We start from the raw sequence: 27,778 nt of genomic DNA on the forward strand, positions 1-27,778 counted from the left end.
AGGAAGCACGGCACTGGACCCGGGGGCAGGGCTGCCGCATTCAGGGGGCCGGAGGGCAGTGTTGTCTTGAGGGGCGGGGTGTTCAGGGCAGCTACGTGGAGGGTTGGCCCAGGCTCCAGGTCATCTTAGGGGGCCCTGAGCCCCCGACAACTCAAGCAGAAGCTTCTCTCCCCTCCCCATAGGGAAGAACTTTCTAACAATCCATGCTGACCACAAATTGAAAGGGAGGGACAGTAAGTTCTGCATCCCCAGCGGTGCCCATGCACAGGCCGGCCCACTGGAGGGCCTGAGACGGCAGAGGGATCTAAACAAAAATTTCTCAAATTTAGTCAGTATGGCATTTTCCCCACCTGTTCTATGACTGACCTTCTTTCTTTACATCAACTCACTGTTTTATTTCGAAATTTTTATTTTAAAAGGAAACTTCACATCCTTACCTGTCTCATCCTAAGCAAACGTTATGCATAAAACTGTGGATTTCGAGAGTTCTTTTCATTTTTAAAAATTATTATTTTTCAAAATCATGTATTAAACTATTACTTTTCAAAATTATTTTTAAAGTAACCATGTAACAATGAAAATCAAAAGGTTTCCATGCAAAGGTTGAATCCATCTCACCTGCCCCCTCAGTGTATGTATTACCCTTTGGGAAGCCCCAGACCAACGGCCTTTAAGATTCCTTCCAAGCCAGACATAAGTGACCACAGATGACAAGGAGACAGAGCCTAGAAACTTCTCTGCTCTTTACCAGAAAGTAAAACTTCACCAATTAAACATAGCGGAGCAAGATCCTGTTCCAATAAGTGAAAACATAAAATTAAGTTAAAATCCTTTACTCTTAGCGTGTTAAGTGAGCTCTAACCTTATTTAACTAAGTCAGATAAGCTGAATCAATGGAAAAAAACACCTTGGGGGAGGCTTTCACTGGATAAAAAGTGTAACACAGTTGCAAGTGATACTTACTATCACCTTTTTTTTTTTGCGGTTCGCGGGCCTCTCACTGTTGTGGCCTCTCCCGTTGCGGAGCACAGGCTCCGGACGCGCAGGCTCAGCGGCCATGGCTCACGGGCCCAGCCGCTCCACGGCATGTGGGATCCTCCCAGACCGGGACACGAACCCGTGTCCCCTGCATCGGCAGGCGGACTCTCAACCACTGCGCCACCAGGGAAGCCCACTATCACCTTTTTATGCAAATTTTGCACTGCAATATCCCAGATCCCCATAGACCAGGCTGGCAATGACAGGTTTATCTGTCATCTTCAAAGAGAGGCCATTCCTTCTCCCAAATCTATGGGTTTGCACTCCCGAATAATGTATCCATAGATCAGGAAATATCCCGAGGGCCTGTCCTGCCTGCTCTGCTTGGTGCTGTAGAGACACTGAGGGCAGGAGGGAGATGGGGAGGGGCAGAGGGCAGGGCTCGTGGTCTAGCAGGGCAGAGGACCCGATGGACCCAGGCACTCTTGTAGGATGAGAAGTGCCAAATGCACAGAGAGGTCCAGACAGGTGCTGTGGGTGCAGAAGAGGAGCGACTATTCCTGGCTGAAGGCAAAGCAGCCCACACCTAGTCCCCTGGCAAAGCCCATCTCCCTAACACTCTGCAGTGTTGTTCGCCACCCAGGTCAAGCCACTCCTGAATGTGGCTCGGCAAGAGGAGGAGATGAAGGCCAAGGAGGAGGAGCTAAGGAACGCCACGGCCAAGACGCAGGAGCTGCTAGACAAGATCAAGGATCTGGAGGAGAAGATGGCCACGCTCAGCCAGGAGAAGAATGACCTCACCATCCAGCTGCAGGCAGTATGTGGGGCCCTGGGGGCAGCGGCAGGAGCTGGGGGCCTTGGCAAGAGTCAGACCCACAGAAGGAGGGAGAGTGGCCTTCTAAGAAGCTGTGTCCTTCCAGACGCTGGGCAATTCCCAGACTTCTCTTTCTTTCATTGCCACGTCATCCTGGACCCAACTACCAAAAAGTCTCCATCAAATTCCTGTTTGCCCACAGCAGCAAGCTGAGCACACACACATACAGTACATGCTGGGCCTGGGGCATCGTCCAGACATGGGGGCCACGAGATGGTGGGAGGAGCACCTCTGGGGTGAGCCTGGCTCCCTGGGGACCTAGGGAACTTGCCCTCTTTTCTCTGCTTCCTCTTCCTCGCCCATCAAGTGCAAACACAGAGGGGAGAACATATGACCTAGTTTCTGTGGGGAGCCTGACTCCCAATACGATGAACAAGTTCACTGCCGTGACCCTTCTGGTTTACAAGGGTCCTTCCTTCTCTGATTCGAGCTTCACAACCACCTCATAAGACGCCCGATTTTCATGTGTATCTTCAGGGTAGGAAACTCCACTTGACCGACCTTTAGAGATTTGATCAAGGTCGCAAGCTGGTCAGTAGAAGACCCACAACTGGGAGGGGTCCAGTCCCATCTTGGTCATTCCTGCTCTGTCACAGCCATGTCTCCTCACTGAGAGAGTGTCAGCACTTGCATTAGCTAACCATTTTCCCCAAGCTGTCTCTGACATCTTTTCTCCCATCCTTTCCACCCCCCTGAGAAGTTGCTCAGGCTAGGACCCTCATTTTATGTTTGGGGAGGCTGAGGCCGAGCGTGAATACAAGGATCAAAGAATCTTCCGTTTACAGAAGCGCCACCATGTGCTCCATCCCTTTATACCTCACGATGATCATTTCCCTTATTTTGCAGAGAATTGAATTTCAGTAAATTTATGCCACAAACCAAAAGTCATCTAGCTGGTCTGGTCTTCTGACTCCATGGGCAGTTGTTGTCTTACACCACTGACCCCATCTCAGGGAGACCCCAGTGGACACCCCGCTTGTCCCTCCTCTGACACTTACTGCCTGTGTGACTTTTGACAACTCCACCCCCTCTGCATATCGGTTCCCTCATCTCTGAACGCTAGCTTATAGATGACACCTGTCTGGCTTGCTTCTCAGTGTTGTTATAAGGAGAAACCAGGGACGGGAAATGGTTTGTTAACACGGAAGTGCTAAATCAATGCTGGGAGTTATTTGGGTGGACGTGCCCCTCCACGTTGGCAGATGCAAGCACAGGCCCACATGGGATCAGTGGATGAGACGGCAGAGCCTGAACGGACAGAGGCATCCTGCCTGAGTGGCCCGGGCTTCTCCTAGGCCACTGCTAATGCCTTAAGGTGAATCTGATCACCTGGTATCTCATTAAAAAGCAGATTCAGATGAACAGGTCACAGGTGGGGACTGAGATTTTGCATTCTAACCGGCTCACAGGTGATGCTGCTGCTGCTGGTCTGGGGACCACACTCCTGGACGAGGCTTCGTCACCAAGAAGCTCAGAGATACCCAGCCCCTGTCCAGCCCCCAGGACACGTTTGTTGGGGGCCCATCAGCCCGAGGCCTATCCGTCAGCACGTCCCCCTGCAGGTGCCCGGCCCCTGCCCTTGACCAATACTCTCTTTCTTCCACCAGGAGCAAGAGAACCTGATAGATGCGGAGGAGCGCCTGACCCAGATGATGAAGACCAAGATGGAGCTGGAGAGCCAGATCTCTGACATGCGGGAGAGGCTGGAGGAGGAGGAGGGCACATCGGCCTCGCTAAGCGCCACCAAGCGCAAGCTGGAGGGGGAGCTCAGTGACCTCAAGCGGGACCTGGAGGGCCTGGAGACCACGCTGGCCAAGACGGAGAAGGAGAAGCAGGTGGGGAGGCCCCTGGGCCAGACCCTGCTCCTCCCAGGGCCAGGGAACCCCCAGCCCGCTGCCCTGCAGGGGCCACACCCAGAGCCCATACAGCAATGCTGCCCGGGACCCGAGCCACCAGCCACATGCAGCTATTTTAACTTAATTCATTACAATTTCAAATGTCGTTCCTCGGTCAACCTGGCCGCGTATGGAGGGCTCAGTAGCCGCTCGCAGCAAGTGCTACGATGTCGGATAGAGCAGACAGAGCACACGTCCATTGTTTGGACAGAGCAGCTGACTCAGGGGGCTGAGAGCTGTTCCCCTCGTGGGGACGCCCAGGCCTGGCTGGTTCTCCTTGTGCCTGGGATTCCTGGGCATTCTGCCTGGCCTTCTGCCCACTCAGCCTCAGCATCCCTGGGGCCCCTCACAGAACATCCTTCTGCAGCACCATGTCCACCCCTCCCCCTTCCCAGAGGAAGCAACCATATTGTAAGGTGGGGTCACCTTTAGCTGTTGGATTTCTGCCCAAACAAGCAGCTGCTGCCCTTCCAAGTGGCTCCCTGACTCCTGGTACCGTCTGGCTCGCCCTTGGTCCCAGGCCCCCTTCCCATCTCACAGTGGGTGGGGTCCCCGAGCAGGGGGAGGTGGATGCTGCCTAAGCCGGGGCGTCTGCAGCTTTGATGTGCACTCGAACCACAGGGACCTCAATAAGACGCAGGCTCTGGGCCAGCAGGTCCTGCGGGGCCCAGGGGCTATATTTCCAACACAGTCCCCGGCGAAGGCACAGCTGCCGTCCAAGGACCAGGCTCTGAGTAGCCAAGGCCTGACGGTGTTCTCTCTGTCCCCTCACCCCCAAGATTCTGACTTGGTTGGCTGGGCTGTGCCCTGGGCATTGGTGTCTCTTAGGCTCCCAGGTGGCTCTGGGGAACAGCCAAGCTGAGAACCCTCTCTCGGGGCAAGTACTCTCCTCCCCTTCTCCCCCTGAGGGTGTTCCCAGCCTTAAAGTCCAGCCTCTCCCCTGCCGCCCCATCTCCAGGCCCTGGATCACAAGGTCCGCACCCTGACTGGGGACCTCTCGCTTCGAGAAGACTCTATCGCCAAGCTCCAGAAGGAGAAGAGGGCCCTGGAGGAGCTGCAGCAGGTAGGCACCGGCTACTTCTCCTCTTGGTGGAGCAAATGGAGCTTGGAGACGGGAGACCCTCATTCGAATCCCGGCTTTGCCGCCCATCAGCTGGGGCCCTTGGGGAAGTCACAGTGTCTCCCTACATCACAATGCCCTCATCAGTGAAGTGGACACAGTCACTTGCTACCTTCCTTCCAGGTTTGTTGTTAAGTGGGGTGAACCTATCATTTATCACCCAAACTAGGACAGGTTTCAGAGTGAAAGGGGTCAGCAGGCATGTGTCAGAATGGTCCAGGCACACTGGGAGGGATGCTCCCAGAGTCATAAGGATGAAGTGGGCGTATGGAAGCGCACTGTGAGCTCTAAAGCACCAGGGAACCCCGATTCATTGCAGCAACAACAGGCCTGAGTTCCTGAGGTCATGGGGAGCCCACCCGACTGTTTCAGTTGCTCCTGAGTGTGGAGCCAACTCTGACCACCCACCAGTGCTGACCATGGCGTGGAGCACCTCCTAACCTAGACACAGGTGCCAGGAGCAAATTGAAGCCCAGAACTAGACAGTGGACCCTCATCCCTGTGTTTGCTGACATCATGAATCTACAATATGTCCCCCGAGCACATTTCTCTGTCGCCTCTGGAAACACCTCCCCTTAGACTGTGACTCTCCATCGTATCAAACCCAGAACCCCCTGTTACAGCAAATATGCTCAGTTCTCATTATTCGGGGTAGCAATGTTCTGTAGAGTCATTGAATTAGCAAATACTGAACCTTTGCTCTCAGGGAAATACAGGGTTATCTTCCTGCAAGCCTCTAGTCACAGTGTTTTTGTCAACCCATCAATACATCATACATATGATGGTGATCAATACATTATCTTGTTTTATGTGTATTTCTGTTGAAAAACACCTTATTTAGTACATATTGTTTTTTGGGGCTTTTGGGGTTTTTTTGGGGTTTTTTTTGGCGGTACGCGGGCCTCTCACTGCTGTGGCCTCTCCCGTTCTGGAGCACAGGCTTCGGATGCGCAGGCTCAGCGGCCATGGCTCACAGGCCCAGCCACTCCGCGGCATGTGGGATCTTCCCGGATCGGGGCACGAACCTGTGTCCCCTGTATCGGCAGGCGGACTCTCAACCACTGCGCCACCAGGGAAGCCCCAGTACATACTGTTGATACATTGAACTCATGGTCAACAGCCCCTGTATCTCAGGCCTGAATGAAGCTCATCCAACACATAGATTTTCTCTGCAAGGCACATCACAGCCTTCTTGCGTCAGGAATGCCAGACAGCACTGCAGAACCGTGCTTCGCGTCACTGTAAGCAGTGAAATCACCAACAAAGAGCACTGACGTGTAGAAAACGTGGCACTACATAGACTGGGAAAAGCACACGTGTTTGCAGTCTGAGACGAACCAAGGAGACAGAGCATCATTCATGCGACCTCAGCTGGGAACATGCCCCGCTTTGCATGTCCACGAATGACCACGAAAGCACCATGAGTATTGATTTGGGGATTACAAATAAATTTTAGCGAGTAGGTAAACCGGCAAATAGATAATTCACGGATAATGAGGATCAACTGTATTTTGGAATGCCCTCTTACTATCCTGAATTGAAAATTATAATAATGTAACTAATATATAACTTCAGAAAAATCAATAGAGTGCCCTTCCATATAAAAGGAGAAATGAATGAAAGTAATTTATAATAAATAATGGGGCTGTCAAAGTATAAAAGCTCAGGCAGATCTAGGAGGGCTGCCTGCCCAAGCCCGTCTTTGAAGGCTGTAGACGGGCACCCGAGGGTGTGTTGGTGACTCAGGTAGCCAAGTGCGGTTGCTACCAGTGATGCAATTTTACAAAACAGTCAATAATTCTCAGGGAGATTTTAACAACAAGAAGTAAATCTTCTCTTAGTTTCCATGGTAGATCATTCTTTAAAATTGTAGTGTATACTAAATGAAAAAAATGTTGAGTTATGTGCGAAGAGGTACTAGGTTCTAGGTTCAGAAAAGTATAAATAGTTGTTTACTTACGTGAATGGCTGAATGGGACAGCAAGTGTGTGAAATGCAGAATTATTCTTCATGGCACCCATTATCCAGAGCAAGGCCAGATGTCCAGCGTCCCTGGAAGCACCCACAAAGTGGGTGAGGCCCCCAATCATTGTGACAACCAAAAGCACTGCACCCCCCAAATTTCCTATATGCCCCGTGGAGAACCAGAGCCCCCAACAGACCCCTAGGGGCCCACCTGTGGCTGACGGGTGATCAGTGTGCCGTGGCCTCACCCACCACCCAGGAGCAGGTGCTCTGTAACTGATCACTGACATCATCAACTCAGCTCGAAAGTGATGGCAGAGAACCAGATCTGTTCAGCTGCTCCCGCCTGCCTCACAGGACACACGCGTGTATCTTTCCTTCCAGAAAACCCTTGATGACCTGCAAGCCGAGGAGGACAAGGTGAACCATCTGACCAAGAACAACAGCAAGCTTAGCACCCAGATCCATGAGGTAATGCCCCGTTGTTGGGTCTGATTCTATAGCTCGACGGTCAGGTCTGTCCCAGGTCACAGGGACCTCAGATACATTTTGGGAAACTGGGAAGTGAGGCCCTTTCTGATGCCACAGCTAAGGAACCAGGCCCAGTCTGGTTCTTTATTGCATTCTGGCCTCAGACAACCCTCCCCACACATACACACCCTACTTTCTTTTGTATTTTTTGTCTCCGCAGCTGGAGGATAACTGGGAACAGGAAAAGAAAATCCGGGCGGAAGTGGAAAAAGCTCGCCGGAAAGCTGAGAGTGACTTGAAGATGACCATTGACAATCTCAATGAGATGGAGCGGTCCAAGCTAGATCTCGAGGAGGTGGTGAAAAAGTATGCAGTCTTTCATTTTGCCCGTAGCAGTGTTAGCGATATCTAGCACTTTCTGGATGGCACCCGGCACCAGGCACTCTGCTGAGGGCTTCATGTGTATCAGTGCATGTCCCCTGAACCTGCTCTGTACCAGGCACTGTGCTCAGCTCGGAGGATTAGGGAGGGAGGGGCAGGTGCTTCCCTGTTCTCAGGGAGTTCCCAGCCTCACACAGGGCCTGCTGGGCGCTGGAAAGGACACAGGTACTAAGCAATGCACCCACCCCAGAGGTCAGGGAGTCTTTGCAGAAACCTGAAAATTGGGCTCTCAAAGATCACAAGGAGTTGAGGGGATATGTTAGCGATATCACCCTGGTAATAACATGGAGCACATGTGGAGTGGAGAAAGCAGGAAGACAACTACTGCAATAGTCGAAGCATAAACCGGAACTGAGTAAGAGGCTGAAGGGATGGAGATAAGGAGGCAGGTAAGGAAAGCTTTTAGGGGGCAGAATTTGGACAATGCATCTTTTTTAAAAATATTTATTTATTTATTTATTTAATTTTATGGTTGCGCCAGGTCTTAGTTGTGACAGGCGGGCTCCTTAGTTGTGGCACATGGTCTCCTTAGTTGTGGTATGCAAACTCTTAGTTGCAGCATGCATGTGGGATCTAGTTGCCCCAGCAGGGATCAAACCCAGGCCGCCTGCATTAGAAGCACAGAGTCTCATCCACTGTGCCACCAGGGAAGTCCCCTGGACAACGCATCTTTGAAGTACATTTTGCTAGGGCAATTCTAAAGCACCACAGGCTGCCAAGAGGGCGTGTGCAGCTAAATCTGCATCTCAGCACATTTCTTGGGAGGCACACCCAGAAGGTGCGGGTGACCCTGCCCATCCTCCCCACCTGCTTGGTCTCTGGCATCTTACCTCTCACACGTGGCTCTTGACACGTGGAACTCACATCAGGAGACAGCCTTTTGCAGAAAGATTTTGGAGGAACATTTTCCCTAAAAAGGCCAAGCATCTGTGTGATGCTGGAGCCCCTAGACTGTAAGCTGCACCAGAGCAGTGACTTCTGTCCGTTTTGTTCACTGATGTGTCCCTGGAACCCCAGACAATGTCTGGCACCAGGAGGGACTCAATAAATTGAAGGCAAATTAATAAATGCACAAGTGAATGAATGAGTGAGTGAAAAACCAGTGGAGCAAATCCTGGGGCTCTGTAGGCCGACTCATCTGTAGGGTGAGAAGGCCAGCGGTCAGGGCTGAGTGGGTCTCAGCAGGGTCAAGGTCTCCCCCGGCAGCCCCAGCTCCATTCCCGTGCCAGCTTGCTGGTCTAGCCTCAGAGCTTTTCCTCAGGAGGTCAAACCTTCTCTTGCAGGAGAGATATGGAAATCAATTCTGTCAACTCTAAATATGAGGATGAGCAGTCTCTGAATTCCACGCTGCAGCGGAAACTAAAGGAACACCAGGTCTGTCTGTGCGGGATGGAGGAGACCCAGATCCTCTTTTGAAAGGCACTGGCCTGCACCTTTGCTCACATCAGCGGATCTGCTGCTGCCACAGAGTCCTCAGAGACTGACTGATGTCCACCTCATGCTGGGATAAATTCCAAGTCCCCACAGTGGCCACAGGACCCTCCACAATAGCCCCTGCTCCCTCCCTGGCTTGTCACCCACCGTTCCCCCACCATTCCGTTCAGCCCCTCTGGCCCCTTGTGGGGTCTCACACACCCCAGCCTCCCTCCTGCCTCAGGACCACTGCACACACTCTCTGTGGCCCGCTTCCCTCTGCTTTTGACAGCGTCCCACATACACTTAGCTGCCTTCCATCATTTTCATTCTAAAAGGCCAGTGGGTGGGTCTCTAACTTCACCCAGGAGAGATAAATGCCCCGCTCTGTCTGCCTTTTTGCCTGCTAGGCCCGAATCGAGGAGCTGGAGGAAGAGCTGGAGGCTGAGAGGGCAATGAGAGCCAAGGTAAGTGAGATGCGTCTACGCTTCCTCCCTCCTTTCCTGAGGCAAAGGACCCAGTGAAGCCACAATCCAACAACGAGCAGAAACTCCTGTTGAGAAACCAGTAGGGGGGAGGATGGGGTTCCGGTTGGAAAGGACTTGTTGTTTCTTGAGCACCTACTGTGTGCCAGGCCCTGTGCTACACGTGCCCATTAATGACGACGTAAGAGGCACAGATGCTCTTTGTTGCGCGGTCCAAGGAGAGTGGGCAATGTTAGCCTGGGGACTGGAAGACTGCATTCAACAGGCTGAGGTGGGGAGGAGTTTCTAGGCAAAGGGAATCAAATAGCACTTATGTGCACAGGTACGAAGGTGTGAAAGGAAGAGCCAGGAGTGGAGGAAGGCTTGAGGGCAGGGATCCTGTAGGGAGATGGATCGTAACACACCTAACTCCAGCTTCAGCCCAGCTGGGCTGGGTGGCAGGATGGGCACTAAGGCCCCCCCCAGTGCCGGGAAGAGGACAGACAGCATCCTCTGCTGAGTGTGTGGGGGGGTGACGGGCAGAGTGCAGAGCTCCCCAAGCGCAGGCCCCTGGCCTCACAGACGCCACGTGGTGATCACAATCCTTACCAGAGAAACAGGGGTTCTTGGATGGCCAAGGTCAGTGTCATCCCATCTCCCCCCAGGTGGAGAAACAACGCAGTGACCTGTCCCGAGACCTCGAAGACCTCAGTGACAGGCTGGAAGAGGCTGGGGGAGCCACATCTGCTCAGGTACCATCCTCGGGGTGTCCAGGAACCCCGATTCCTGCCTGCCTGCCTGCATGGAGAAACAAATGCTGGACGATGAGCAGGGGGATAAGGACCAGTTAGTTCCTGCTGAATTCCCGGGGCTCCCTTGAGGAGAAACCAATCAATGATAAAGAATAGGCAAGAGGGGGCCGGTTCAGTCCACTTTCTTCTGGGGCTCCTCGGTTCAGTGGACGCAGCTGGGATTTGGACTGAATGCCCCAGGGAGGCCAGCACCGGCCAGCCCGCAAGCCCTTCTTCTGCTCCACCCCAGATCGAGCAGAACCGCAAGCGGGAGGCCGAGCTGCTGAAGCTGCGGCGGGAGCTGGAGGAGGTGGCCCTGCAGAGCGAGGCAGCGGCCTCCACACTGCGCAAGAAGCACACAGACTCCATGGCCGAGCTGACCGAGCACGTGGAGAACCTGCAGAGGGTCAAGTCCAAGCTGGAGAAGGACAAGCAGGTCATGAAGGCCGAGATCGACGACCTCAACGCCAGCATGGAGACCATACAGAAGTCCAAGGTGAGGGAGGACACCCCGCAGAGCCTTCACGAATAATATCCCCCGAGTCCCCCGACAGGCCCGAGGTCCATTCTAGATGCTGTGGAGGGAACCAAGATGGACCCGTCACAGACCCCACTGGCTGTGTGTATAACCTCGGCCAAGGTGCACAACCTAACCGTGCCTCGGTTTCCCCATCTGTAAAATGGGGAATAATGATAATCCCCACCTCACAGTGCTGTTGTTAGGGCTACGACAGTTCCTGGCACATAAGAAAAGCTCAATAAATGTGAGCTATTAGGATCATCATGACCTTAGTATGACTATATCCTCCAGGAGTTGGAGACTTAGTAGGAGAAACAATCATCGCCACAATGAAAAAGTGGTATGTGGCAAGAAAGAAAATTAAGTACAATTGAAGTAAAATTAAGCCACTCAACATGCATTTATCCAGCCCCTGCCACAGGAAGAGTCTTCTTGTGACACAAGGGAAGTGGCGGGTGGTGCTCCAAAGGTGAGCAGGGATGATGCTTTGGGGGTCCAGGTCCCAGCCAACTAGTGTCTCCAAACTTCAGACACTCACGAGGCATCTTCGTAGTTCCTGTTTTATCTGCAGGCGCCTGCTCTAATGCTGGTATTTTTCCTTAAATTAACTGGCTCCCGGCATTTTCCTATCGAGTGAGGTCAGCAGGGGCCCGGGAGTGAGGGGCTGTGTGCCAACCCAAAGGCTCTGGGCTTACGTTGATAGAAAATGGTGAGCCACTGGAGGTTTCTGAGACAGGGATGTTCTAGAAGGATGAGGTAGGTGGCCTGGGAGGCTGCACTAGGGCAGCGCAGCTGGGAAGCAGGGAGGGCCTGGCCTGGCCCTCCCCATTTCCCCACTGGGTTCGTTCTCCCTGAGCAGATGAATGCCGAGGCCCACGTTCGAAAGCTGGAAGATAACTTATCAGAGGCCAATGCCAAGGTGGCTGAGCTGGAGCGGAACCAGGTGGAAATCAACGCCATCAGGACCCGCCTTCAAGGTGAGCTCTCCCCTCCCCACAGCTTCCTAAGGAACAGTGCATGGAAAGGAGTGGGGATCCTCAAGGAAACTGAAAGAGTACCTGGGTGCCCTCCCAGAGCTTCCTTGACCTTGGAAAATCCACATCCCCTGTGACTAGACAAGAAGATTTTCTTCCTCCCACTGAGTGCTCCAAGTAACATCTTTACAGTGTAAAACAGGGAACACTGTCCAAAACATTTTCCTATCAGTTCTCTCAGCCACCCCGTGAGATCAGCAAGAGGAGCAGCAATACCGACAAAACACAATTTTCAAACATTTTCAAACATGACCTGCCTACTAACGTAAAGCGAACACGTGTCACTAATGAGGGAACAAGAAAAATGGGAAAACTGCCTTTGAAAAGCACCTGAAGGAGCCGAGATTTACACAGCCAGTCGGGAAAGGAATGTTTCAGTAACTCTGCTGAGTTAGATGCAAAACTGGTTCATGTCCTATGCGGCAATAATACTGCAACCTCTAGGTTTGATTTGGGGTTTTTTCTACCAGAAGAAATTCTCTGCATCTCTAGGTCAAAAATAATTTGCAACTCATCAATATGCAAGTTAACGTCTGACTTCACAGAGTCTGGGCTCTAAAGAGGGGTCAACAGTTAAGTCAAGCAAAGGTGCATTTCCTTCGAGAAGTTAACGCTCCTGAGGCGCACCAGTTAGACAACACTCTCGTTTGACACCAGAGAACCTCCTTTGGCCTTACTTTCCACATTGTGAACTTTTTAAAATCAGTATCCCCATTTGATGGATAAGAAGAGTGAAACTCAGTGAGGTGAAGTGACTTGCCCATGGTCACAAAACCGAAGATACAGGGCAGAACTGGGAACCCTTGCTGGTTCTCTGGCTCATGCACCTTCTCCTGGCCTCTGGCTCCGGAGAGCAGTCTACAAATGACAGGAGTGTAGGTTCTGGGACCGTGACAAATGCATTTTTTTTCAAAGTAAACACTCTCCGCCCAACTGTTTTCTCCAAACTTCTTTGCGGTATCTCCTGCCAGGGGCTTCGCTATCTGAAGCCGCTTATCCCATGCAAATCACCTGGATGGTGGTGACCCTTGGGCACTTGCTCCCCTCCTGGGCCCACTAGATTTGGGCAGCTGATGCGGTGGTCGCCCTGCTCCCCATTCCAGCTCAGCTGACCAAGCTACTATACTGATGGGCACTTTGGGAGCAAGGCTTAGGATCTGGCGGGGGAGCTAGTTCTCCACCCAACGCTTCTTCCGTTCCCTTCTCGCCCAGCTGAAAACAGTGAACTGAGCCGGGAATATGAAGAATCCCAGAGCCGGCTTAATCAGATCCTGAGGATAAAGACGTCCCTGACATCACAGGTGGACGATTACAAGAGGCAGCTGGATGAAGAGTCCAAGGTTGGTTTGGGGGTGAGGTAGGGGGTGACAGAGCTGCCTCCTTGAAGAAAGTCATATGTTATGAAGATGTAGAAGGAACATGAAAAATATTTCATTCCACTGCAAGTAAAAGAGTTAACAACAAAACCAGAGTACGCTATATGTGCGACTAAATGAAATTAACGGAATTACATATCCTTGTGGATAGTAATTGGAAGAAATCAAGGAAAGTTAAACCCTGGTGGTTTGGGTTGTAGACTCCTGTGTCTCCCCCCACCGCCCCCCGCCCTGCCTTTACCCCGCTGTACTGTTGATCCAACGTCGTGTACCTCTAAGTGACGGCCCTGGGTGCCACAGAGACTGGGGGGCCCTGACAGGCTGGTCTGGTCACCACAGTCCCGCAGCACGGCCGTGGTGAGTCTTGCCAACACCAAGCACGACCTGGACCTGCTGAAGGAGCAGCTGGAGGAGGAGCAGGGAGGCAAGTCGGAGCTGCAGCGCCTTGTGTCCAAACTCAACACTGAGGTGACCACCTGGAGGACCAAATATGAGACGGACGCCATCCAGAGGACCGAGGAGCTGGAGGAGACCAAGTGAGCGTCACCCTGCGCCAGAAGGGCCGGAGAGGCCAGCGGGTTGGCGGGTGGGTGCGAGGTGGGGGCCTGAGCACCACAGCCACAGCTGACGCCAGGGCCACACCCAGGAGAGGGCAGTTCAGGGGCTCCTCTTAAAGGGGGACGAGTGTCAGGACAGGGAGCCCACTTCGTGCCCTCACCAGGTCACACACTGCATGCCCCACTGCTTTCAGCTTCCCTCTTCAAGGGCTCTCTTACCTACATCTTCTGCCCAGAAATGCTCAGGCTCCCTGCAGGGAAGTCAGGATGGTGGGGGGGCGGGATCTGCCTCCAGGCAGGGCTTCTCTGCCTCTGAAGTGCTCAGGAAGCTTCCATGGGCCTGGTGGGACTGGGGTGAGGCCCCTCGGTGATGCTGAGAGGACACGGGCCATGCTCCGTGGCAGAGGTCCCCCCTCGGCCAGTTCCCCAGCTCTGTGGCGAATGCCCTCAAGTCCTTTGAACTTTCTTCCTTCACAAACTAGAGACACAAACGCTCTGCTTGACGGGCCTGAGGAAACAAGAGTGGACACATGAACATGGCTCAGAGCTGCCCTCTTGCACAAGAGGCTGGCGTGGGTGCCCGTGGGCCAGGGCACCCAGGGAAGGCCTGCATGTGAGCCCCTGGTGCCAGGCGGGGAGGGAACCCCAGCCTGCCACTGGTGCCTTCCATCCACTGGAATTTGTGGTGACAGCATAGCGCAGTGCCTTCCAGCTGACATCAATCTTTATCTGGCACTCTTTATTCGCTGAGCCTACACCTGCCTTCCTGCAGCTCCACCTCCTGCCCTCCAGCCCTTTTCTAATATTTTCTATTGAGAGCTATGGGGGCTGCCTGGTCCCACCCCAGGCTCTCACTCCGAGCTAAACCTCAATTTCAAACCCTCCCCTCTCTCTGCCTGGAACCTCTTCCCCAGACACCCACAGGGTCCTGGCCTTTGCACATGTGTCCCCTCCCTGCTTTATTTTCCCATAGTGCTTATGTCACTTTGTTGTGTTTTCTGTCCCCCCTCTAGAACAGAAGTTTTGAGGGCAGGGATCTTAGTCTGTTTTATTCACTGCTATTTCCCTAATGCCTAGAATAGGACTTGGCACTGAGTAGAAACAATGAATATTTGTGGAATGGATGACTGGACACTGGTTGCTCTGTGCCAAACACCCCCGTTTTTATCTGCATCTTCTCCATTGTGACACCAGAGCTCAGCGCCATGCTGGGCTCCCCTGCCCCTGGGTGCCTATGTTTCCTTGATGGCCTCTCTTGCTCTCATCCACAGGAGAAAACTGGCCGCCAGGCTCCAGGAGGCAGAAGAGACGGCTGAAGCCGCCCAGGCCCGAGCCGCCTCCCTCGAGAAAAACAAACAGAGACTCCACGCAGAAGTTGAGGACCTCACCATCGATTTGGAGAAGGTCAGAGGGCCAAATGCTCCAAGGCTGACCATTTGCTGGGTCCAACAGCCCACGGGAAGCTGGATGAGACTGTCACATGTTGGGTTAGCAAGAAGGAACAGGTGGCCCAAGAGGGTGGAGAACAGGGTTTGCAGTCAGGCCCACTGTTCACTGCTTGAACATGTGTCAACATGCTCATGATTCTGAGATCTTAACTCAACCAGCCACTATTTAAATAGGTCCGTGACAAGGATAAAACTCAGTCCCGGGAAGTCCAGGAACCTATTGCCCCTGTTCCCCTTCCTCTTCTGCAAACCATGTTCCACACACTTTATGTGGCTAAATATTCCCGTTTGCATCCCTAGTTCAGACTGATTCGCCAGTCTTTAGCAAAATTAAATAAGATTTCCACTGGCACATACCAACCCAGTCTTGGTCCAGATAAGGTCATAGCCATGTGAGAGGCTTTGGGGGGAAAAAGTCCTAAAACCCCAAGGTTTTTGCTCCCTCCAAATTAAGAAGTTAAGCAGAAAAAAAAAAAGAAGAAATTAAGCAGAAATTTACAACGTCTAATATTGTGCAGCAGCAAATACACAGTTGCGGGGAGTTATGAAAAAGATGGAAGGGCTGTGAGAATAATATCTAAGAATAATGAGCTTTGATGAACAAGAAAAATAATACCCACCCATCTCTGAGTTGGGCAATGATATATATTAGTATGTTATAGAGAAATATGTTATGGGGAGTTAGGTGAACATCATAAATCTGGGAAGGCTGTTGTGGCCCAGATCCCTCCTTTTACACCTGAGAAAACCCTCACCTGGGAAGATAAGGTGGGCAGCCCAAGGTCACACATCTAGTAGTAGATGTTTTGGAACCGAAACATAATTTCTGGACTCCCTATTCTGTGCTTGTGCCACAAATGTTGAATTCTATCCCCATTCGAAGAAGTCTGGGGTCACCAGAGTTACTGGAGAGGTAGAGGGAAGGAAGGGAGGGGGCAGAAGGAGGGGAAAGGCACAGGAAAGGCAGACCCCTGACACCATCCCCTCCTCACCCCAGGCCAACGCCGCGGCCGCAGCCCTGGACAAGAAGCAGCGGGTCTTTGACAAGATGCTGGCTGAGTGGCAGCAGAAGTGCGAGGAGCTGCAGGTGGAGGTGGACACCTCCCAGAAGGAGTGCCGCATGTACATGACCGAGAGCTTCAAGATCAAGACCGTCTACGAGGAGTGCCTGGAGCACCTGGAGTCGGTGAAGAAGGAGAACAAGACCCTGCAGGGTGAGTCTGGGGGCAGGTGGACGGGCCTGCAGGGACGAGGACACAGCCGGACCCCCCCCCCCCGTCATGGGTCTGAGCACCCAGCGCATAGTAGGTGCACAATCAGTGTTTGCTGACTGGCTGGCAAGCACTTGGTCAAAGCATGTGGGCATTCCGCAGTATAACTTCAGGCAGGTGAGTTACCTGGTTCTTCTGTGCCTCATCTGTAAAATGGGGAAATAATACTGCCTTCCGTGTAAGGCTGTTGAGATAATGAAATAAGATAAAAATGTCTTAAGTCTTCGCTCGGTAGAGTAGCTAGTCAAATAAGGGCTCAGGAGATTTTAGATATTGAGCCCTTCCATCTACCATATGTAAATAATATGTGTATGCATATGTGTTTCTTACATATAGGAGTCTCAGGCTGGAATTTCATTCTGTTGGATATTGCTTGAAAAGTGTTGGTTATCTAATCTTGCCACATGAAATTTGTATTATTTGTTTCTGTGGTTTTCCTAAACACAAACTCAGTGTTCAAGAGACGTCACTTTTTTCCATTTTTGAAGAACTGTTTTGGGGCCCCTGTTCTGCTGAGCAGCAGAAATGAAAACTCAGCCAGTGCAGGGTTTCCTCAATCTGGGCTGCCCCACCCTGCTTCCTCCCCAGGGTTGTATTTGAGTCCTGGTGGGGGCGGGGGGGTTGATGTAGCATCACTGCAATGGAAGGTAGAAAAAGATGGTCCTTGATTGTCCCCAAAGCTGCCCAAGGTCCTATGAGTCACTCCCAGAGGAGCTCTCTGCTTACAGGAGATAATCTTGAGAGTCAACTGTTTAAGGCCTCTCTCTGCTTTCTTAATTTCAGAAGTGTAAGTACTGAAGGACTTGGGCATAAAGTAAATACAAGTTAAAGACTGGGGAGGAAGAGCTGAACCAGATATAGGTTGACTGGACTAGGAGAGGAAGGAAAAGAGGAGGGGGGGGGGTTATGATCAAGTGCTGCTGAGGGTCCCTGCCTACCACCCCCTATCAGCTCCTGGTGCAGGTGAGAAAAGATAGAGGAATAATTGTGTCACATGCCATTACCCCAGGAAGCCGATAGTCCTCATGCTTCTTGTTAACAAAATATTCTTCTTGTTAACAAGAATATTGCTTCTTGTTAACAAGAATATTCCTTTCTCAGAGGAGATAAAGGAACTGATTGATCAGCTGGGTGAGGGAGGACGGAGTATACATGAGCTGCAGAAAATGAAGAAAAAATTGGAGGTTGAGAAGGAAGAACTCCAGGTGGCCCTGGAGGAAGCTGAGTCTTCCCTGGAGGTAACCATGTGGTCATCACATTGGGGGCTGGAACTTGGCCAGGGACCACACACCTGCTGGGCCAGGAAGACTGATGTTTATATTCCTGGCAGGTTGAAGAGAGCAAGGTGATTCGAATTCAGCTGGAACTGGCTCAGGTGAAAGCTGATATTGACCGGAGAATCCACGAGAAAGAAGAGGAATTTGAAGCTACGAGGTATGAGGCTGATGGGACAGGAGACTGAGTCTAGGTAGCATGATGGAGCAGAGTCCAGAAACCTGGGTCTCTGCCACATACCAGTCATGTGTGAGCTTGGGCAATTTAGGTGAGCCTCTCTGAACCTGTTTCCTCATCTGTGAAATGGGAATAATGATGGTACCTCATACTAATATGGCACTCTCTGGTGTGCACTTAGAAATATAGTACTTTAGTGATTCATCACAAAACCCCATGAGATAATAACCCAATTCAAAAATGGGTAGTGAAGTAAATCAGAAGGCGAAAGACAAATACCACATGATATCACTTACATGTGGAATCTGAAATATACAAATGAACTTATTTACGAAACAGAAATAGACTCAGAGACATAGATAACAGACTTGTGGTTGCCAAGGCGGAGGGGAGGTGGGGGAGAGATGGATTGAGAATTTGATATTAGCAGATGCAAACATATAGAATGGATAAACAACAAGGTCCTACTGTATAGCACAGGGAACTATAGTCAATATCCTGTAATAAACCATAATGGAAAAGAACATGAAAAAGAATGTATATATATGTATTACTGAATCACTTTGCTGTACAGCAGAATTAACACAACACTGTAAATCAACTGTACTTCAATAAAATATTTTTTTTAAAAAAAATGGGTAAAGGACTCAAATAGACATTTCTCCAAAGAAGATACACAAATGGCCAACAAGTACATGGAAAGATGCTCAGTATCATTAGTCATTAGGGAAATACAAATCAAAACTACAAGATACCACCTCTCTTCCATTAGGATAGCTACTATCCAAAACACAGAAAATAACAAGTGTTGGCAAGGATGTGGAGAAATTGGAACCCTTGTACACTGTTGGTGGGAATGTAATATAATGGTACAGCTGCTGTGGAAAACAGTATGGAGATTCCTCAAATTTTTTTAAATAGAATTACCATATGATCCAGCAATTCCACTTCTGAGTATATACCCAGAAGAATTAAAATCAGGGTCTCAAAGAGATATCTGTGAACCCAAGTTCATTGCAGCATTATTCATAATAGCAAAAATGGGGAAGCAACCAAAATGCCCAGTGATGAATGGATACACAAAATGTGGTCCATCCATACAGTGGAATATTATTCAGCCTTAAAAAGGAAGGAGATTCTGACACATGCTATAACATGAATGAACCTTGAGGACATTATGCTAAGTGAAATAAGTCAGTCACAAGAAGACAAATTCTGTATGATCCCATTTATATGAAGTACTTAGAGTAGCCATTTGATTATAGCCATCCTGGTGGACGTGAATTGCATTTCCACGATGGCTAATGATGCTGAGCATCTTTTATGTGCTTATTGACCAGCTATATGTCTGATTTGGAGAAATGCCCATTCAAGTTCTTTCCCAAAAACTGGGTTATTTATCTTTTTATTGTTGATTTTAAGAGTTCTTTATTTATTCTGGATACTAGACTCTTATCAGATATATGATTTGCAAATATTTTCTCCCATTCTGTGGGTTGTCTTTTCACTTTATTGATAATATCCTTTGAAGCACAAAAGTCTTAAATTTTGATGAAGTCCAATTTATCTATTTTTTCTTTGGTCACTTAACTGTTGCTTTGAAAAGAGAGATTCTGACCTGTATAGCCAAAGCTCACATTTTATAATGAAAACAAACAGTGGAGACCTTAGCATCTGGCCTTGAATTGACTCCATTGTGGACTAAAGAGTGATCTTTGGCGTGTTTTTCATCATGTTGGAGCCTCAGTTTCCTTGCCAGGCTGTTTTGCATATTAAATGAATTGAGATCACAAAGACACATGGTTAACATCGACCTTCCATTCCTTTTCCCAAAGCATGATGCTCCCCCACTTAAAGACTTTAAGAGGAGATACAGTTTAATCTCACAGCATGCTGGCCGTATCCACATTATTGCTGAGATTTCTTATCTAGAGAGGTTTAGCACATCCTGAACAGTGGGCCCAGTACGCCAAGGCCTTCTCTGCTTGGACTTGCAGGAAGAACCACCAGAGGGCCATCGAATCCTTACAGGCCAGCCTGGAGGCGGAGGCCAAGGGCCGGGCAGAGGCACTTCGGCTCAAGAAGAAGATGGAGACAGACCTGAATGAGATGGAAATCCAGCTGGACCACGCCAACAAGAACAACAGCGAACTTGTGAAGACGCTGAAAAGGCTGCAACAGCAAATCAAGGTAGCAAATCTGGAAGCAGGAAGAACTAATCACAAAGCCAGCCATCCCCGAGCCTGCAGGCTCACTGGGAGCTAATGACATGCCTGTCCAGCCAGGATAAAGGCACAAGAGCGAGAACGTGGGGTGGCTGGCAGTCTAGGGAGCAGGAGACTTGGGGACTGTATAAATGAGAGACCCCAACTACCAAGATCCGTATCCTGGACCACTGGAAAGAGGGAAGGAGGGAATCAGGAATTGGGGCCTGTCTTGCTTTTTAAAATCATTTTTGACTTATTAGAAATGATTACAGACACAGAAAATAAAGAACATAACGAACACCCATATACCGACCACTCATCTTAAATAGAGTTGAAGGCCTGCTTTATCACTTGCTGTCATCAGCCTGGTCTGTAGCACATGCATAGCTGAACCCACGCATTCAACATGTGTTTACTGGAGCCCTGCCCTGGCCAGGCACTGTATTAGGTGCTAGGGGTACAAGAATGGATAAAACAAACAAACTTCCCTGCAGACAAATAATAAGCAACAAATAAATAAAACTGTAGTATTAAAAATGGTGAGAGGGCTTCCCTGGTGGCGCAGTGGTTGAGAGTCCGCCTCCCGATGCAGGGGACACGGGTTCGTGCCCCGGTCCGGGAAGATCCCACATGCCGCGAAGCAGCTAGGCCTGTGAGCCATGGCTGCTAAGCCTGCACGTCCAGAGCCTGTGCTCCGCAATGGGAGAGGCCACAACAGTGAGAGGCCCGCGTACAGCAAAAAAAAAAAAAAAAAAATTGTGAGAAGTGCTATGGAGAAAGACAGGAGAAGGGAGACGGGAATTAGCCAGGGCAGGGTGTAATTGTCAAAGGTCACTGAGGAAGGCCTCCTTGAGAAGACCCTGCTGGAAACACCAGGTCCTCGTCATCAGGAAATCCTTGACCTCATGCTGACCAGGCTGGACAGATCCTCCAGACACCTGGGCCCTGCATCAACCAGACCCTGAACTCCCCAGGGCAGGGCTGCACTTTGCACTCTCTTCCCCTGTGGCCTGCACCTCCCCACCTTCACCCCAGCTCCCCGCTGAGCCTGGTCCAGGAAGGTCATAGCACCCTCAGGTCTGGGCAACCCCTGGCTGTGGGAGAAGGGCTCAGGCCAGGGTCTCTCGTCTGCCAGGACCTGCAGATCCAGATGGACGAAGACGCCCGGCAGCACGAGGAGCTGCGGGAACAGTACAACCTGCAGGAACGGCGCCTGAGCCTGCTGCAGACTGAGATGGACGAGGTGCGCTCGGCCCTGGAGGGCAGCGAGCGCTCCCGCAAGCTGCTGGAGCAGGAGGTGGTGGAGGTCACCGAGCGGCACAACGAGCTCAACGTCCAGGTGGGGGCAGCTACCGGCATGTGGACTCCCACTCGGGGTGCTGGGGTGAGGCCAGGGCGGCGCCCAAACCTCATGGGCTCCCCTCAAAGGCCCACTCGGCAGATCCTCAGAATGCACCTGCAGAGCTTTCTTTCTGTTGTGGTTAGAAAACAAACAAAAAAACCCATAACATAAAATGTACCATCTTAACCATTTTTCAGTGCAGAGCTTTTCAAGATAGACTCCCACGACTCCCCCCTGGAGATTCTGATCCAGTGAGTCTGTAGTGGGACCCACGGGAATTTAACTTTTAGAAACTCCTCATGAAATTCTGATGATTTAGCCAATTTTAAGGACAACTGTTACCACCCCCCATCCCCCCACCCCGCCCAGTGTCCTGAAGATAGAACTTCAGAACTGGAAGGGATCTAGAATATTCCAAAGTCCGACATTCGTGATACACATGAAAAACTGTGGCTGAGAGTTGAGTGGCTCACCCATGGCCAACACCAGGGACCCCAGCGGTGATGCAGGTGCTTCCTGCCGCTCACAATGCAGTCCTTTACCAGCACGGCTTCATCCTTACTCACCATCTCATGCGAATTCACCGAAAGAAAAAAATGTACATGGGACATATAGGGATTACAACCCCACTTTAGAGATAAAAAAGACCAATCCCAGGGGTAAAAAGGAGACACACAGGCAGAAGCACTAGGGCTTGAACCTGGTCTTCCCAGCTCCAAGTTCAGGATTGTACTAGAGATACCACCCACCCCAGGCCTAAATGATGTTCTTCCCAGGCTCCGTGTGACGCAAATTCTAATCTAAAACTCAGAGAAGAATGCAGGATAGAGACCTTCACCCCAAGCAGGGGGCCCAGGGCCATTTCTTGTTGGGGGTCTGGGAGAGGGTGGCTTTTCCTGGACACAGGAAGGGCTGTGCAGACTCTAGGCTCATGGCAATGTCTTCGTTTCCTCCTCCAGAACCAAAGCCTCCTTGTGGTCAAGCGTAAGCTGGAGTCTGATGTCCAGCGCATCTCCAACGAGCATGAGGAGCTCATCAGTGAGTTCCGCTCGGTCGACGAGAGGGCCAAGAAAGCCATGACAGACGTAAGTGCGTGCACGGCCTGCTGCAGCCGGGAGGGGCCTGGGCACCCTACCCCCACCCCAGCCAGGCCCCCTGCCAGCGACCAGGCCACCCTAGGCAGGGAAGGCCGCCTCCTTTGGTTTCTGAAAAGCCAAGAGATTAGAGCATGAGGCCTGGGGACACAGACCAAAGGAGCCGTTGAAGTGGGCTCATCTGGGCAGGTATTTTGGCAAGGAGAGGAGCCTTGAACCAGCCTTAAGGGGAGGGTTAGTGAAAGGAAGATGGGTGCCGTGCCCAGGGGTTCAGGGCTGGAGGGTCAGCAAGGGAGGCCTTCAAGTGTTTTCACCCTGGTATCCCTTTGGGTGCTCAGTGGTGGATGCTACGTGCCCCACTTTAAAGATGAGGAAATACAGATTTTATCGTCAAGCTCCTTAGGCTTGACTGAAATGCCAGGAGCTCAGGAACATTGTTGGTCTTACTTGGTGCTGTGTTCTGAGATCATAGACTGGTACCCGGCACGCTGTAAGCCCTCCATGAATATTTTACACAAGAACAAGTGGGTTAAATGACTGGGGCTGGGTGCAGACCTTGGACTTTCTACTCAGACCTGTGTTTTTCCCGCTCTCTGTGCTGTGCCCCTCATGGAGGAGACAGCAGAGTCTGGCTGGAGAGCGCCGGCTGGCGGGTCCATGGGATTGGGCAGCCTGGGCCTGAGCACAGGCGCCTGCCTCCTCCCATCGCTCGGAGGGATGTGGGAGCATGGGGCACCCCCTCTACCACACCCCAGCAGCATGTCAGCCAGGGTCCTCTTGTCCACCGCTTGGTGTCCCAGAGGCTGGGAGACAAGGTCCCTCGTCTCTCAAAGGCACTAGGAGCCTGGATGGGAGCCCAGCTCCAGTGCTTCCACCCGCCCCCCCACCCCAGGCTGCCCGCATGGCCGAGGAACTCCGGCAAGAGCAGGACCACTGCATGCACCTGGAGAAAATCAAGAAGAACTACGAGGTCACCATCAAGGACTTGCAGGCCAAGATGGAGGAGGCTGAGCAGCTGGCTCTCAAGGGAGGGAAACGCACAATCATGAAGCTGGAAGCCAGGGTGAGGGCGGCACTGAACCAGAGGGAAAAAGGAGATGGGAAGGGGGTCTTTTCCCCCCAAAAGTGCCAAGCATCTGATGAGGAGCTGGGCCTCTAATCTATTTCTACAACGGTCTCCTCTCCTCCTCCTCTCCCTGTCACCTTCCCCACAGAGTGTCCTTAGTCCCCAAGCAGAGTGGTTCCCCACATTCTTCCTCTGTCTCTGTTCCCAGTCTCTGTTTCCAACATTATTTCCTCTCTTATTACTTACTTAAAACGAGCCTCCGTCTTCACCTCATGGAATGTCAGAGCTGGAAGGGCCCAGGGGGTCGGTCACCTTGTCCCACCCCTGCCTCCCCCATTTTCCAGAGGAGGAAACTTGAGGCTCAAGGCATCTGACCACCTGCTGGTGAAAGGCTGAGCCCACCCAACCCTCCTGGGCAGGGCTCACCTCTGGGCAGGAAGTGGACACCGCAACACCCCTGCCCAAGGCCACTGAGCTCTGAAGTTCAAAAACCTGCATTCCCCCAGCCGCATTCCTCTCCTCCTCCCCCAGATCAAGGAACTGGAGACGGAGCTGGATGGGGAGCAGAAACAGCACGTGGAAACGGTCAAGACGCTGCGGAAGAATGAGCGGCGCCTCAAAGAGCTGGTCTTCCAGACGGAGGAGGACCACAAGACCAACCAGCGCATGCAGGAGCTGGTGGAGAAGCTGCAGAACAAGCTGAAGGTCTACAAGCGGCAGATCGAGGAGGCGGTGGGTGCCCACCACGTGGCCCCAATTCTCCCCCCTTCCCAGCCCAGGTTTCCAGCCTTGGTTAGAATGAACCACAGGAGAGGACTCAAGTCTTGGCCAAAAGATGGCTTCCTGTCCACAGCACTTCATCCTCGCTGTCACATGGGCAGTGGACTAGACATGACACACTGGAGATAAGAACGTGTAAAAAATGAAAATATCCCGAGAACACCCGTGCTAACTAAAACACCTACTTCGGTGGGATCTAAAGCCAGGGAAGGTCTCGGGTGCCTCCGTCCTGCTTCCACTGCCCCTTGTGGCCTCTCCCTCCTGGTCAGAAGGTTAAATACCAGGACCTTCCCTTTTTTGATCCCCTTGACACAAGGCAGGAAGGCTGATACTCTTAATCTATTTCACAGGTGAGGAAACAGCCCAGAGTAGGGTACTTATGTTATTTCAGTCAAAGTCACATGGTTAGCAAATGGCAGCTTCAAATCTCAACCCTAGACCACACGCCCACCTGCCGCCACCATCATCCCCCACCCAGGATGTAGATATTTGACTCTGCTGTCATTTGCTGCCAGTTCTGGGACCACCACGTTGACTCCATCATCCACCCACGCACCTAACACTGTTCCCAAGAGACTCAATAAAGGCCAGGTTTACAGGAAATACGGTTCTAACCAAAATGACACTATTACTCTCTTGGGAAGATGAGGGGGTAGGAAATGTGTGACAGGGGCTCAAGAAAGCACCAAATCCACATCTTCCATGGTGGGGTACCAATAGCTAATGCCTAAAACCACACATTATAGAAGCCGCAACAGAGCACATTTTATTTAGAAATATGGACGTCAAAGCCAAAAACAATCAGCTAAAAGCGTTGAAGGTAGGTGTCCGTGGTGACCTGGAGGATGCCCCGACCCAGGACTGCTGTGTTTCCTAATAAGCCTTACAGAAAGACTGGACTCTTTAAGATGTCCATGTAGAACTGAAAACAATTCACGTTTAGCCAGAACAAGCCAGGTTTATGCCCCATTTTCCACTGTGCCTTTGTCACAGGAGGAGCAGGCCAACCAGACCTTGGCTCGCTATAGGAAGACGGTACATGAGCTGGATGACGCCGAGGAGCGGGCCGGCATGGCGGAGACCGCCCTGAACAAGCTGCGCACCAGACACCGCGTGGCTGGCAAAGGCATCACCTCTGTGGAGATCATCCAGGTGTCCAAGACAGGCACCTCCAAAACTCTTTCTGAGGAGTGAGGTGCCACGTGTCCCAGCTCACAGCCGGTAGGTGTGGACTCTATGCTCCAAGTTCACTTCCCCTGCTCTTGCTTTGCTCTTTCCAACTTCTCTGCTTCCTGTCTGCCATGCCCCGACCTTATGCAACGGGGATCCCAAAGCCTCCCCTGTCCCTTCAGCCGCAACACTCCCTTAGCACTCAGGTGTGATGCCGTCCCCTTGTGTCACAGGTGCTGGTGGTCGTGATGCTCCCCCCATCTGAGTGGAAGCTCTTGGGAGGCAGGTTCCGTGTCTGCTGCCCCTTCACACTAGGCCTGGCAGATAGGTGCTCAGTACATGCTTGTTTTCACTGGAGAACTGTAGGGACATCTGCAAGCTTATAGGTGGTGTGCATTCATCTTTCATATCCCCCACAGTATCATCCCTGAGGATTTCATCAATGCTGGCTGAATTTAGGTTTCTAACATCAAGGAAATCATCATCATCACAGCTACCATTTCTTGAGCACTGAGCGCCAGTGGGATTTTAGGGGCAATTTTTTTAATAGTCTTTTATTATTTTCCTTAATCCAGAACCAATTGAGAAGAAATACAGGAGACAAATACATAAAAGTCACAATGCTACTTTTATTATGATACAATTCTAGATTGAGAATTCATGGGTGTCTACCATGAGCATCCTTGTACTTCACCCCAGAATTAGAAGTACCTGCAGAACTGAACAACCACAGCCCTGCTCCCTGGGGAGCAGCCCCTACTCCAAGGGCAGGAATGACCAGAGCTCATCGACCCTGCAGGTAGATCCAAAAGGAGACCAGATGGGGTTCATCCCCGCCTTCCTGGTTCCTTCTTCCAAGTACAGGATAAACCACTCCTCTTCCCATGAGAGGAGCAAGGGAAAGGTGAGAAGCAAAGAACATTATTCTAGAGCAGTGGTTCCCAAAATGTGGTCCTTTGGACCAGCAGCCACCTCAGCATCACCTGGGAAGTTGTTAGAAATGCGAATTCTTGGGCTCCATGCCAGACCTACTGAAGCAGAAGCTCTGGGGGTGGGCTCTGCATTTGAGGTTTAACCAGCCCTCCAGGTGATTCTGACATATGGGCAAGTTTGAGAACCAGTGCTGTAGCAGAAATCTCCCCTTACAGAAACAGGAGCCAGGGAATGCAGGTTTCTTCTACTTTCACAAGAGCCAGACATGTGGTAAATGTTTTTCACTCTAATTTATACCGTTGAGGTAGGTATAAATATCTGCGTTTGCCAGGTGAGGAAAATGAGCTCAGGGAAGTTCAGTGACGCCCATGGTCACGCAAGCCCTGTGTTATGGAAAGGCAGGCTGTCCTTTATTTTAATTGCTGTGGAGACTGATAAGGTTACCGTCTGATTAGGATGAACCAGGACAACTCATGATCAAGGACTTGGTTTAGGTTGGGAGGGGCAGGGGTTTGGAGTCTCAGTGCCACATGCTGATGTTCAACCTCCACGGATTCTGGGAATTTTTTTCTGGCCTCATGTTCGAGCATCCGGTTGAGTCAGCCCTTGGTGAGGGTAAGGTCCCCCACTCACAGCCCTCTATCTCTCAGGACCGGGTCAGTTTGGGTTTTAGCCAGAAGTGATAACCCCATTGACCTTTGAATTCAAGCTGAGACTTTTCTCACCATTTGCTTAGGGAGGGAGCAAAAAATAGGACACAGAATCTTCTTTTTAATTCTCTAATTCTTAAATAATGGTTAGCTCAGGAAGTTAAGGAAACCAGAGGCTTGCCTCTGGATGAGTCCTACAATTAACATGTAACCCCCTCCCTTCAGGGCAAAACCCTCAAAGGGGTCCCTTCTTTTGAGCTCCCCCCTTGGTGGGGGTTACTCCTGAGGCCTCCTGCACCACCCAGACTCAGGAGGCATTTCAGCTCCTTCTGCCTGCTAAGTCTTAGCCTCCAGGATTAGGCACTTTGTAAAGCAGATCCCCTGCCCCAGCTTGGTGACTGTTTATTCCTGGGGTCTGCTGGCCCTGGTCCAACTGCTCTGTCTTCGTGTCATTGGGTTACAGTAC

At 51.2% G+C, this 27,778-nt stretch overlaps 1 protein-coding gene and 1 long non-coding RNA gene across 2 annotated transcripts in view; one reads left to right on the plus strand and one right to left on the minus strand.

Moving 5' to 3' along the window:
* The window catches only part of LOC113630452 (uncharacterized), a 47,511-nt gene extending 31,061 nt beyond the window's left edge, over positions 1-16,450 (minus strand). The window contains exons 1-5 of the long non-coding RNA XR_003436979.1: positions 16,340-16,450; positions 14,119-14,407; positions 13,584-13,864; positions 7,044-7,231; positions 6,828-6,919 (exon numbers count right to left, since the gene is read on the minus strand). This is a non-coding gene — a long non-coding RNA (uncharacterized LOC113630452). The remainder of the gene's footprint in view (positions 1-6,827; positions 6,920-7,043; positions 7,232-13,583; positions 13,865-14,118; positions 14,408-16,339) is intronic.
* Positions 1-27,778, plus strand: part of MYH16 (myosin heavy chain 16) — a 44,390-nt gene that overhangs the window by 14,900 nt on the left and 1,712 nt on the right. Inside the window, exons 11-32 of the mRNA XM_027125846.1 lie at positions 1,622-1,795; positions 3,460-3,687; positions 4,706-4,810; positions 7,217-7,303; positions 7,524-7,669; positions 9,028-9,118; positions 9,568-9,624; positions 10,287-10,373; positions 10,663-10,908; positions 11,792-11,909; positions 13,179-13,306; positions 13,682-13,878; positions 15,171-15,303; positions 16,345-16,561; positions 17,720-17,856; positions 17,949-18,052; positions 20,068-20,260; positions 21,413-21,616; positions 22,579-22,704; positions 23,606-23,776; positions 24,311-24,511; positions 25,553-25,780. Coding sequence (XP_026981647.1) covers positions 1,622-1,795; positions 3,460-3,687; positions 4,706-4,810; positions 7,217-7,303; positions 7,524-7,669; positions 9,028-9,118; positions 9,568-9,624; positions 10,287-10,373; positions 10,663-10,908; positions 11,792-11,909; positions 13,179-13,306; positions 13,682-13,878; positions 15,171-15,303; positions 16,345-16,561; positions 17,720-17,856; positions 17,949-18,052; positions 20,068-20,260; positions 21,413-21,616; positions 22,579-22,704; positions 23,606-23,776; positions 24,311-24,511; positions 25,553-25,753 — 3,351 coding nt within the window. The 3' untranslated portion in view covers positions 25,754-25,780. The remainder of the gene's footprint in view (positions 1-1,621; positions 1,796-3,459; positions 3,688-4,705; positions 4,811-7,216; positions 7,304-7,523; positions 7,670-9,027; positions 9,119-9,567; positions 9,625-10,286; positions 10,374-10,662; positions 10,909-11,791; positions 11,910-13,178; positions 13,307-13,681; positions 13,879-15,170; positions 15,304-16,344; positions 16,562-17,719; positions 17,857-17,948; positions 18,053-20,067; positions 20,261-21,412; positions 21,617-22,578; positions 22,705-23,605; positions 23,777-24,310; positions 24,512-25,552; positions 25,781-27,778) is intronic.

This window comes from Aethalodelphis obliquidens, unplaced genomic scaffold (genome assembly GCF_003676395.1).
Source record: "Aethalodelphis obliquidens isolate GAN/ISIS:26980383/991018 unplaced genomic scaffold, ASM367639v1 scaffold30, whole genome shotgun sequence".
In the NCBI taxonomy this organism is placed as follows: domain Eukaryota; kingdom Metazoa; phylum Chordata; class Mammalia; order Artiodactyla; family Delphinidae; genus Aethalodelphis; species Aethalodelphis obliquidens.